This window comes from Pagrus pagrus, assembly GCF_965226575.1.
Source record: "Pagrus pagrus genome assembly, chromosome: 10".
Lineage (NCBI taxonomy): Eukaryota > Metazoa > Chordata > Actinopteri > Spariformes > Sparidae > Pagrus > Pagrus pagrus.
In genome coordinates, this window is record NC_140194.1 from 9401891 (window position 1) to 9415493 (window position 13603).

At 43.4% G+C, this 13603-nt stretch overlaps 1 protein-coding gene across 10 annotated transcripts in view; it reads left to right on the forward strand.

Annotated features, from left to right (window-relative positions):
• Nucleotides 1-13603, forward strand: part of mef2aa (myocyte enhancer factor 2aa) — a 72691-nt gene that overhangs the window by 14563 nt on the left and 44525 nt on the right. For all 10 annotated transcript variants that reach the window (XM_084364046.1, XM_084364048.1, XM_084364050.1 and 7 more), the window contains exon 2: nt 11630-11850. In XM_084364046.1, the coding sequence (XP_084220172.1) occupies nt 11797-11850 (54 nt within the window). In that variant the 5' untranslated portion in view covers nt 11630-11796. The remainder of the gene's footprint in view (nt 1-11629; nt 11851-13603) is intronic.

Sequence of the window (13603 nt, forward strand, 5' to 3'; positions counted from 1 at the left end):
TCTTCAGAAATGTGTTGCTTTATCTGAAATGTTTTACATGAAAAGAAACATGTGAGATCATTAACAGACTAATTCTGTAACATGAAATTGTAAGGAAAAAGAAAAAGAAAAAAAATCAATGCTACTTTAGCTAGCCCCGTCCACTGTTGTTATGACTCATGGCCATCCTCACTGCTCAGATTGCATAAACCTTTTATGTAATGGAACACTGTGGGAAAGAGGCATCGAGTGGAAGATAAAAATGGGAAGACAAAATCAAATATTTATTCAGAGCTTTTTAATTTTTTTTCCCCCATTAAATGCAGACATTCTCCGAGGGCAGACGATCCTAAACAACATGGTGCACATGTACTTATGTGCACCAGAAACTGTTGTCTCTCTGCAGCGCTCACTATTTATTTAGTTAAATCTTGCCTGCTGATCATCAAACACTGGGGGAGAATTGAATATCTGGAATCTCAGTGTCTAATCTGGATCCACAGTGTTTCCAAAAGATGTGTTGAGGTCGGGTAAACGCGCTGCTGCTGAGACACATTATGCATGACGTCCCTAATATCCTTACACTGTGGATTCCCCCTGGAGGAAGATCTTGGTTCATCTCTGCTGTTTACCATTTCTGAGTTGCGGTCTGTGCAACATCAAAAGGCTTCCATGGCACTTAACACAGCTCGCAGGGTTCCCTGGGAGGGTGGGGGACTGTTGCTCCCTATGGTGTTGGCATTATTATTGTTCCCTGGTGAGACGGCCATCTGATGATAGACAACCATGCAAATGGACACATGCCATAGCGCCACATCAGACCACAGCGCCTGTAATGCGATGCAAATTTATAAACCTCTAGGACCATGCATGCATTAGTCTTACTGTATTTGTGTTGATGTGTTTGTGCGAAGGAGTTACACAGTTTTCTTCCTTAATATTTGCTCCACCAGTTTATCCCACAAAAAACTAACCCCTCCACAAACGCCATGAGACGGTGCAAATTGAGATTAAAAGTGACTTGTAACTTTATCAGTGTGAGACAGGAAGTGTTCATCCATAAAGAGTGTTGAATAGTGATGTTGCACCATGTCAAGTCACTGACTTGTTAAACTGACATACTGTCATAAGGAATGTTGGTGATGGAGGGCTTTTGCTCAGAGACTTAGTTTGTTAAACCACCGGCGTTAATGTGAAGTGAGTAGTTAGCCATTAGTCTTGTCAATTGTGTTTAAAGATGTAGCGTGACATCCTGTAGATCGGCTGATTAGAAATTATCTGTATGGGTCGAGAGGTTAGGCTAATAGAGACGTTTCTCTAGCCCATTGATGTTCTGTGCAGTGAAAAAAATGCCTTAAAGGATAAGTTCACTGAAAAATGAAAGTTTGGTCATTATGTTCTCACTGCCATGCGAATGAAAGGTCGGGTGAAGTTACGCAGTCCACAAATCATTTCGGAAGCTCTACAGCAAAGCAGCGTTGCAGCATTCTCTAAAACAACTGAAGTAGATGGGGACTTGTTTTAAAATGTAAAAAAAAATTAACAGGATGGCTCCATACAGCTTGTCCAGAGTAATCCAAGTCTAAAGAAGTCCAGAGAATCCTGATTTTTTTTTTGTTGCTTTACATTTCAAAAAAAATTCTGAACAAGTAGATAATGACTGAATTTTAATTTTTGCGTGAACTTTTCCTTCAACAGCTTTAAACAGTATAACCCCCAGATCGTCTCCGCCATGGACCCACCTCTGCCACGTTATGGCCACGATACGGTCACCAAAGCTGATCGCGGCTGTTCTAGACAATGCTCGTGTTGGCAAATATTGACAGCAAACACACTGACAACGGACACAAAACGCAACGATTTAACTATGTAGCCTACTCAACCACCTTAGAAGCACAAAAATCAAGGAAAAATGACAAAATAAACACAATCTCAGCAACTCAAAAACATCAGGCAGGCATGATGCCCCGTTTCTGAACGGCTCCCAGTGGGATATGAAGCAGGTTGGAGGACGGAAAAAAACAGCATTGCACACGTCAGGTAACTGCGGTACCCGGTGGAATCGAGGGGTTACCTGTCACAATAGTTACATTATCGTCTCGTCGTCATATTATTTGGTTCATTTAGAAAAAATAAAAAATGTTTTTATGACCTTGACCTTTATACTACCTGTTCTGTTTACATCTGTGTTTGTTGACATTAGAAAATCACATACATTTAGGTCAACATGTGGGCAGAACAACTAGCAGGGGTTTTCCCACACTTTATTTATTGCTTGTGGTTTTATTTATTTTTTAAATCATATTCTATATATTTAGGATATATAAAGTCCCCCTCTCGTCAAAAATTTGTTTTTTCTCTTGTTGAATGTTTGACCGTCACTGTGTAGACGGAAAGAAAACTTGGTAAACAGGTTAAAATGTTATTAAACAACCATCTGGTTTATTTGAAGATCGCTGAGTGATTATTTTTTGGGAAACACGAATGTAAACGGAAATACTTTGGAGGCCCAAACTAGGGCTCGTAGGACACTATAGCAGCTGTACCGTACGTCTATGAGGTCTCAGTTGTCAGGCGCATTCATTTTTAATGAGACATAATTCATCACCCCCATGCTTGCATCAAGGAAGTTATCATCATTTTCTTTGTTCATGAAAGTTTCACTCAAACCTGCATCAAGGGATTTACCTTGAGGAGGAGAGTAGCTTTTCTACATGAAATGGATATAACTGTTAGGAAAGGGTCATCTCTTTATCCTTGAGAAACTGAGAATCCATTCATTGGCTGGGCTCGAAAACCTGACTGACGCAAATGGATCATTGGGAATAGAAGTGTCCCAGCAGTAATTATGTTACAACGCCGCTGCCGCACACTACCACAGAGGTGGGATGGGATGGGCGCGTGGTGCTTCTTTTAGTCTTGTTTCCCTTACATCTTTCCACATAGTTAACACAGTCATACTGTCTTCTCTCTCTCCCACTCTCTCTGTCTGACTCTCCCTCCCTTACCCTTCCCCCCTCTCCCTCTCTCTCTCTCTCTCTCTCTCTCTCTCTCTTGTTTTCTTTTTGTCTCTCTTTCATACACACACCTGCTATCAAACCCAAACACAACGCGAAGCGCAGTGGAAAGTTTCTGACTAACATTTATCCTGCGCCGCTGAGCTGCTCTGTCTCGCTGTCGAATGACTCTTAGAGCAAGGGAAAAAGTTGCTGGCTGATCATGTCGCCTATTTGTCACTGTTGTCTTCCTGGCCTCTAGATCCCCGCTGCCTCGAAGCTGAAGCAAAGAATGTCTGTTTCATTTTTTTTTTCTTTCCTGCTATTCAGGGCTCTGTGGCACTAAGTCAGTTAAAAAAGAGACATGAAATTAATGTAATGTCAATGGCGTTTTCTCATGAAACCCCAAGGCACTTAGTCAAAGTCACCTTGCATGGTGCTCTCATCCCCTGACAGTACGGTGAGAGTGAGATGGAGGATGTCTGTCTGGTAATACTGTCAGCATATGATGTCCTTTGGTTGTTGGTTGTTACATCCACTCATCATCGTTCAGATTTTGTAGATTGGATGCTTGTCCGGTATTTATCTGAGAAGCGGCATCGTTTCCGTTTAGTCGGCCGACAATGAAACGTTTTCTCGCCGAGAGCAGGTTCATCCTGTGGGGTTTTCTTTCCTTTTGATGTCATTTTGGAGGTGATAAGTAGCTTTCCGTCTCCTGGTCCCTATCTTACGGCACCATCCCCCAGCCCAAGCAAGGTGCTAGCAGCATGGAGGATTGTTTGAACTTGCATTGATCCAATGTGGGATTACAGCTGGGTCATTGGAGAGTTGGACTGAGCTACCAGTCATCAGGGCAGATTAACCACTCGCTGTCTGCTTGGCTGCCATTTCAGCGCAGGCTCTCACTGCTGGCTTTGTGGGCTGTCCCCACTGTGCAGGTCACATCTCCTTTTGAACAACGCACTTTTGTCGTATTTGATTGAGTTACGTTCCGGCTGATTTAATATGAAGAGGAAACATTTTGCTTGATGAAATTAGACAAGAAAGATGCTTGACGATCTTCTTACATGGCTTTAAATCTGTGGGCAGTTCGTGGAACAATTGCCAGACTTAATTTTACTATCTCACGAATGTTATTTAAATCATCCTCCGGTGTGAGAAATGTCACCCCAAGCAATGCTTTACAGAGGAAGGGGAAGTGCTGCAGAAAGTCCACGTTTTGCAGACTGCCCCACCTCGCGCTACATTTCTCAAAGCCTCCTTCTTCACTTTTTTTTTTGTTCACATGCCCTTGCAATACTTCTTATTAATTATATCTCATTAGTTGCCTTGGAAACTGAGGTGAGGAAATGTATAACATGAGTTCAAAGAAAGAGAGCAAGAAAAAGAAAGAAAAAGCAAGCGAGAAAGAAGAGGAGGAGGAGGAGGGGGGGGGTTGAAAAGAGGGGATGGAGAAAGTGGTTGTTGAGGGATCAGCCGTGTGTCAGATTAGCATCAGGAGACATTAACACTAGTGATGCTGCTGGGGCCACAATCCTGCCTTTCACTGCTGGAGAGGGAGATAAGCGCACTCGCACAAAAGGGAAGAGGGAGAGAGCGTGAGAGGGCTGGCTTGCCTCCACTCCCCCCAGGCCAACAGCCCCATTTACAGGTACAGCACCTCCTGATGAAAGCAAGAACAAAGAGGTGGATGTTCATTTCCTAGCGCGCATGGTGTCAAGGCTCCATTGAAACAAATCGGTAAAACTGTGGATTTAGGCCGCTTCGCTTTATGTCTCCAGTCTGCCAGAAGCTAATCATATCTAAGCCACAGTGTTGACACTTTGAGTTCGATACACTTAAGAACGTCGTCATGGATTATTTCACAGAATCCCAGTGTCAATGCACATCAGATTACACGCGCGGGGCTTTTTTTGCGTTCTATCAGAAACGTACTTCTGCCATAATCATGTTGTTTTAACGTATGTTAACTCTTGTTTTGAGAGCTGTGATTCACTCTTATGTAACTGCTCGAGTGTTTGAATAACAAGGAAAGGTCCCTGCCTACTAATTGTAAAGTGAGTGGCTGGGAGCAGCGTGTGCACGTCGTCCAGCCCGTGTAATGATCCTTCCAGTAAACATAATAAGCAAGCAGAATGAAGCCACAAGAGATGAGCCTCTGTTGTTGTTTAGTCTCGGACTTATGGTCAGGACGGTAATAAGGGAAAGGATCAGAGGGGAAGGGTGTCCCTGAGGTGGTCCCTCCCTTTCTTCCTCCTCTCCGTCTGTCCCTGGCTCCCTCTGACTCCCCCGCAGAGGGCATGTAGAGGGGTCCTGAATAACAGGAAGTGGAGGGGCAGGAAGTTGAGTCTTGTCTGCCCACGGCCTGCGGTAGGATACCGAGTCTAACGCTGCCTTGCACAGGAAGCACAACTGTCACGGCTGTGCTTAAGACTTTGGCTGCCGTCCATCACCTTCAAAGAAGTGGAGGCACATAGTTGGTGCTTCTTAATAAGTCAGACAGGATGAATTTACTAAATTACCTTTAGCAAATTAGATTTTATTTTCCACGTTTGAGATGAATACAGGAAAAGATTAGAGTAAATCAATTCATACAGTTTTGTTATATCACAAACATACAGAATTACACTGGCCTCATTTTTTGTTCATTACCTGCAACATAAATCTACTCTGTAATTTAGTTACCTTGTTATATAGGACAACAGTTGAGGGAGTAATGGCTCAACTTTGTGTGGAGTGAACACAGACTTACAAGCGGAGAGGGAGGAGGACGTGCTGGATCCGGTAATTACACTGGGAATTGAGCATGTTTTATTGATTGTGAAAGGGCCAGGCCTGTCACCAAGCCTCCCAGTGTCTCCACGCTCTGTCTTCTGGGAGGTGGAGGCAGACCGGCCCTCCTGTCACTTGACCAGTCTCACACCTCGTCATGGAGGATGAAAGTGGCTCTGGTCGCAGAGGTTCTTATACTGTAGCTGCTGCATATGCCAAAACTACATGTGTGTCCGGCTGAAGGTACAGTGAGGCCCGGACTCATTGTGTTAGACGTGTCATATTGACTTTCCGTCAAGCTTCCTGTGGCCACGTATTCTCTGCACATTGATTTATGTGTTACAAATGTTTGGTAAGCAACTTTCAGAAGTGCTGGACTTGTTTATATCAAAGTGGACCAGGTGTATCATATCAAGGTCTTTTAAAAGAGTAATTGATGAGATGCAGTTATACAATGAGCTTCTTTGTATGTGCAACCTAAGCCAGCACTGAAATCTTCCTTTTGATCTGATACCAGACATTTCTCTGTGTCGGATTTATTATGCAAAGCCGTTTATACATAACTGTGCTTTTTTTGGCTTTTACAAATCTTGCTTGTATTGTTTAGGTTTATGAAATCAAGCAGTCATAAAATCAACCAAATAAAATCAGAGAGATCATAAAGTTTTATCTGATAGATGTTATACTAGCGGTTTGTCCTGTAGGGTTACTGGTACAAATATCTCTTAGCCGCTGTGAGCGGAGATGTTCAGCGTGTCCACACGGAAATGACTGACCTAAGTGCAATTACATAGTGCTCGGTCCGTTTTGCCAGACCAAAACTGACTTGCCAGACGGCGCAGCTCATCCTATAGCGTTTTTAAACCCCGGTTTATGAAGGTTCAGTGTTAACTGGGCTGGCTGTAATGTCAGTCCTTTTTCTTGTTAAACTTCAGACAAAATGGAAAACCACCTGCAGACAAAAAAGTCAGAGAAAGTATGAATTAGAGCATGACTGATGGCGATACCGATGTTAGAAAGTAAAAAAAAAAAGATTATATTCAAGTTATATATATATATGATATATTGACTGAGACTTTTGCTGTAGGCCTCGCGTTTACACCGTGTCAACAAGTATCACCCGTGTGGTTGTGCAACATCCATACTTGAAGCATTGTCTTCTGTCATGGATGACTACAACTTTGACTCTAATTTTTGTTACTTGGAAGAGCCCCACCCATACACAAACACAAACACGCACACACACACATACGCACATAATGCGTGCAGGATGAAGTTTGCACAAGTGTTGGCAGCCAGGCAAACAGGGAGGTGAGAGGTGATCCGGAGGCAAGGGGGGGAAGACAATGAATAACAAGCTAGACAACAACAGAAGGAATAGTTTTCCAAAAACATTTGACTGTAGCTGAGAAAACAATTTTGATATGAATGGATGAAGAGCCAGGGCTGAATACTGGAGAGGTGATGAGCTGATTGAAGGCAGGTGTTGGATGAGCTGAGTGACTGTACTCATAGAACAGCAATCAAAATCACATCATGATCACTGGAGTGCGAAGCAGTTTGCGCAAACATGAATTTTTGTGGTTGCCACACGTTTTAGAAAGAAAGCACTATTATGAGTTGGGAAAGTACATACGTGGATGTATTAGCTGGATACAGTGTCGGAGCTCGGTGGTGCATGAAGCCAAACTAACCACTCACTTAAATGGGGACAATATGATTTATGGTGCGGCTCATCTAGACTTTCTAAATGTTATTGAACCGAATGGATTAAATTCTGATATTAAAAAAAAGGCATTTCGCAGCATCTTTCACATTGCAAGTCTTTGCAACCACTGCGCACCACGTGGCGTTGTAATTACGCGGCTTTGCCACTATATCAAATTAGCTTCAAAGCCCTGGCGCCCTTCCTGGGGGCTTGGTTGAAAGCCATGTGTTTCCTGGTTGAGCACAGAATGGGGCTCATTGAGGAGGGTAAATTCTCCAACATTTATTAATGGCTTGCCAGTTGCACTGAAGAACTGTATTAAGTTGTTAAATGTGTTGTGGAACAGAGTCGTTGTGGAGCGGCATGGTTTGGGGTTTTTGTTGTTAACCCACTGGAACTCTGTGTCATCCGAAGCCAGTTCACGTGGCTGACATTGTACAAACATGTTGACATAGAAGCATACTCCACCACAACCCAGATGGTGATTCTTTTTAATTCGGACCCAAAGGTACTTGGAAGAGTCCACCCTCTTTACTCCCTCTCCCCGGATGACAACCAGGACAGGAATCCTCCTGTTCCTCTGGTGGTCCACCACAAGCTCATTGGTTTTTCCTGATATTAAGCGCTTCAAGTGATTGTCGTTGCACCATGTGACAGAGCTCTCTATCGGTCCTCTGTACTCCTTTGTAAAAATAGTCTCTAAGTGAAGGCAGCATGTTTTTCACTGGAAACGATTCAGTGGAATAAAACATGTTAATACACTTCAATTTAGCCAAAAAATACACTTTTATGACCTTCTTATTAAATTTCTTCACCGCACGTATTATATGATTCTGGAGAGACATGGACTGCAAAGCACACAAACACCCCCCCCCACACACACACACACACACACACACACAAAGAGCACATGATTTAAGCCATAAACAGATACTCTGTCCCATCTAACACTCGAGAGAAGTTGTAGTGTCACGCACAAACATGGCCTCTGTTACAGTGCAGACATTGTTCCCCTTTTGTAATCTGACCATCTTCTGACATGTCTATCTGGGCAGTGGTGCCAGCTTTAAATTTCCCACTTAGTTCTGGAAATTGTGTCACTTGATCTACACTGAAGTATGTTGTGATATGATCAACCGCAGCATCAGATTAGAGATCAATCAAATCCCGAAAATGACGTTTTGTCAGCTTTCGACTAACTTTTGATGAATGTGGACACTAAGTTGGGAGCGCGGCACACCTGCAGTCTGAAGGCCCTCTCAGCTTGTCATTTCGTATCTGTGTAAGAGAAATGTCATGACACACGCTATTATGCCTCTAGACTTGAACTGTCCTGCTCTGACAGCTCGTCTGTAAAAAGAGAGGAAGAGATGTGCGCATGCCTGTGGATGCATGAGAGCGTCTTGATCCTTTGTGTCGTAAAATTCCACTGGACTTTCATGAAATGAGCATTTTGGAGGCGTAAGATTGTAATTTTAGAGGGACACACTGCGTACACTCATGTTACATTGATGAACACATTCAGATGTGCTCTCAAAGACCATAATCTGCTGTGGTGAATTCAGATCTGTCTCAACAGATGATTACAGATAAGTCCACCTCAGATAAGCTCCCTTAAACCAACATCAAATTCACACGTAGGCCCATAAAAACTGTGACATACTATATAGAGCTGTAACGAATGTCACTTTTACTCACTTTCAAAGCTTCTATTGAGGCTTGCGAATAATGTCTGACTTCATGTTTTAAGACGTCATCACCTTACAATTCCTCAATTTGCATAAACTGATTCACCAGATTAAATGGAGCAGATCAAACCGAGCGAATGCCGATACATAATATGATCTTTAGTTTCGTAAAGACTTAAGGAATTTACCATAAATGTGACAGAAACAAAATAGATTTTTGTTTCTGTGGTTGTGTAAACCATCACATTTATCGTTTTTCAATGAATTTTGACATTTGGATTAAGGCCGTTCTGGAGTTACTGGAAATGTTTGGATCACATGAAACAACCCTGCGCAGCCACCACTGGAAATAGAATCATACTAATAATATTAGTGTAGTCTAATATTTATGTGCAGCTATGCAGAAATACCAGGTTTCAGAAGAATGAATAGAGCTGCGAAATAAAGGAGCCCTGCATTTGACTGTTGATTCAGAATTTGAATGTCAACATTGTGAGTGAAGCTTCAAAGCTTCCGACTTGTACAAACACAGATTGCATCTTTATCTCTAGTACTGTAGATAAAATACGCCACAGTGGTCTATTGTCTGTTCAAGTTCATCACTTGCCTTTTCGATAAAAAAACATCAGGGCTGCAATTTATGATCATTTTCTTAGTCGATTGAACTGTTGATTATTTTCTTGATGAATCGATTTCTTGTTGCCCAAGATGACGTCCTCAAATGTTTGTTTGGTCCACATCCCAAAAGTATTCAGTTTTACTGTCATAGAGGAGTAAAGAAACCAGAAAATATTCACTTTGAAGAAGCTGGAATCCAAGAAAATGATTAATTGATTATCAAAATAGGTGGCGATTAGTTAAATAGTTGACAACTGATCGATTAATCAGTTAATCGTTGCAGCTCCCAAAAGCATTAAACTTACTTTTTGTGTGATGAAATAAAAAAAAGGGACAAAATCAAGACACATTTCTGTCATTATAATAACTTTTAAAACAGTGAATTCACCGAACATACCTCCCTTTTCAGGAAAATCACTTAAGATTTCAATAATATGTTAAAAAAAAAAAAAAAAAATGGTTAAAACCCCAGAATGAGTGGTTATGAAATTATTACATTATCACAATTGGTTTCAGGATGGCTCCGGTGTATCTGATCCCCTTCCCCCACCCTCAACATTTCTCTAATTTGAACACTGCTCTGTCAGTGTGTGTGTGTGTGTGTGTGTGTGTGTGTGAAATGGTGAATGAAAAAGAACACCGTCATTCTCCCTGGCCTGTTGTGATGTGGTTTGGGGAAATTCTTTGTGGGGGTTCAGGCGGTTACTTTCCTGGCTCTGACAGCAGTGCGTGGGTAGTTAGCGAGGTGATCTCAGTCAAGTTTGCCTACAGTGGAGCCCCGATTCAGACAGCCAGACACCATAATGCCAGTCCATCTGTAACCCATAATGACTGTGTGCCACTGGAACTGGTCATTTTCGATTTCGCTGCCAATTCGGCCCCTGGCTTCCTCACCTCACAACTGCTGACTGCATCTAATGGCCTGAGTTGTTAACCTTTCTACATTTGTACTCATAGGGGAAATGTAGTTGTTTAGACATTTTCTATTTGCTGGGTGTAAGTGATGGATGCGCCTCCAGGGACGGGGCTATATCTCTTCTCGCAGAGAAGCAGAGACAGGACAGAGTTAGATGCTCTCTGGGGAACAGTGCGGTCTGAACCACTGGCCAGGTTACAAGCTCATGAGGGAATATACTTCCCACCCTCCTCACACCCCGTGGCTTCTCCTCCAGCTCAGGAGATTTCAACTACTGTCAACCCCAGCCTGGGTGCTCTCTTAATCATCTTAAGAGCAAAGCTGGCATCAGGGTGGGTCAGCTCAAGAGAGAAACTGTTTCTGTTTCTGCAGGCAAGGGAAGGTAGACTTTAAAACTTTTTCTATTAAGGTGAACGTAGTTTTTTAAAACTTGATCACAACAAATAGAAATAACAAAAGGATTCGTTGATGTCCGAGTATTTGGATGAGTCGATTTCTAGCAAACTATAGTACAGCAGAAATAATCTGGCACCTAACGCCCTGGTACAACAGTTTGAAACACATTCTTTTAAACTTAACATTTATGTACTGATTTAAAACACAAGATACAACATGCTAGTTTGTGATTATTTTGGAGAAAGTGTGTCACCGGCTCCTTCTCCATCTAATCAGGTACAGCTCAGTAGAACCAGTCTTGTACAGCAGCTGCCCTGAAAGTGTGAAGCCGTCTTTCACTGACTTGCAGCTCAAGTGCAGCAGCAGAGGAGATAAGATTTACGCCATGCGGGTCTCATGCTTTCTGACTGTGCCTGAGAACAGAAAACAGAGCCCTCGGGTGCTTTGAAGTGCCTGAAGGTGGAACATTGTCGAGTGTCAAGTTAACTTTCTTCCGCCTCTCCCCCCCCTCCATCTCTAATTTTTTTTGTCTGTCTCTTTTGGTCCTCTCTTGCAGATTGCGGTGTGGTCTATCGAAGAGTGTATTGCAAAGACAGAAGAGAGAAGAACGAGCGTATACAAGAAGAGAGGCTGTCGCACGATGTGCTAGGAGAGCGGGGGGAAGAAATCGTGTTGTTTTTCTGATATTGTCGAGGTGTCAGAGAGACCGGAAAGGACGCAGCCATGGGGCGGAAGAAGATACAGATCACCAGGATCATGGATGAGAGGAACAGGCAGGTGAGTGTCACAATTTTGTTAATTATCCATCCATCCATGTTTTTAGAGGTTCCAAATGCAGTTTACGTTAAATATTCTTATCATATTAGCTTTTCTCTCAGCTTAACTCTTAGCTTACTTTACAAGATGCTACTGTTTGCTTCCATTGTGTCTGAGAAAACAGTCTGCCCCGTACCTCTCTGAAGGTTACACTCGTCTTCTATTTTCCTTTGCTGCCTCGGCCCAGAGTTCAGCAGCTGTCATGGTGTGCATGGATCTAAACAGACATACCTCCCTCCCCAAAGTCCCGGCCAGCTGAACAGGGACCATGACATTTCTTTGTCAGTGCGGTCGTATTTACAGACATGATTCCCCTGCCACCCTGCAATTTCAGCCCGAGAAGTTGATGAGGCAGCAGGAGCGCTGGGCTGTAGCGGGGGCCTCATGGCGTGGGAGTGAACTGAGGGTAGCGCGGAGCACAGCGGGCCGCCTGTGGCCTCCCCACACTGTAGGGCTTGTCCCCTGGCCTGGCAGTACGGCTGGGCCCCTTCGCTGTAGCCCTATGTGTTTGCAGCTGTTTGGTAGTAATTAGGAGCAGCCACTGCACCACAGCACCCTCTCATTTGCAGGGTGGGTCAGCGGGACACACAGCACCCTTCTCAACCTCGGCTGCGCTGGTCCCAGCTAGCCGCAGAGAGGGAGAGAGCTGGAATTCAGTCTGTCTGCTCGTGTTATATATAAAACTCCTAAACAGCAAAACATCGTACAAAACAGCCCGTCTGAAACAAGAATAACAGGCTTGGATATCTATAGCAGGACGGCTGGGTTCATTTTCTTTTTTAGCCACTCTTCTGTTGATACAAGAGCTAAGTTAGGGAAGCAGGAGCGCAGTTTTTGACAAATTATACCAATTAATGAAGCGGCGAAGGTTTCCCATAGCAAACTAGAACACATCTTGTAAATAATATCATTTGCATTCCATCACAGGTGGAGCAACTTTTTTGCTGTGCATACAGAAATATAATGGAGGTACAGTAGCTTCCTCTCCTGAGGGTATTAACATGATACGGTAGCAGCCAACCGGTGTTCTGACCGTGTCTCTGTCTGAGGCGAGCAGTTCAGCCAAGTGCAACACAAAAATCCACACTGTCGGCCAATTATCAGTATAACACCTGGCTCTGGGTGGGATCCAAACAGGAGCGTAGGAGAGGAATCACCTCATTGCTGGTATCTACAGTGTATGCAATGACCTGTGACACTGCGGGAAAAAAAGGAAGAGAGGAAATTACATGAAAACAGGTTGTCAAGTGTACCCTGGGTGAAGTTAACCCTTCAGACGATCCGTTCTGTACACTGAGAGCGGGGGGAGGACATTTTGTTTCACTGAAAGGCAGAGCTGCAGAGAGAGACGTTGCTTATTATTAAGGTGTCTCCCAAACTCGACTGTTTGCATCAGATTTTAAATGCTTCCCTGTATATTTTGTGAGAAAGTTTATCAGCAGAGCGCAGGCACTTGAGCTCGCATTTAGTAGGTTTTAGCTGGCTCAGCAGAGAATGTGCTGTGACAATAGACCGCCATGCTAAAATAAAGCTTTGGTGTAAAGTGATGTATGCGTGTGTGTCTTCCTCTCCTTTTTTTTTTTTCCTGGGCCATGAAGCGCACAGTGCCATCTCCCTGGGGCGTGCTCCTAACCTAGGGGGAATAGCCATTAGCATATGGTCCCCATTGTCGGGAGACAATTTGAATCTTTATCTACGCCGCTCTGCTGCTAGC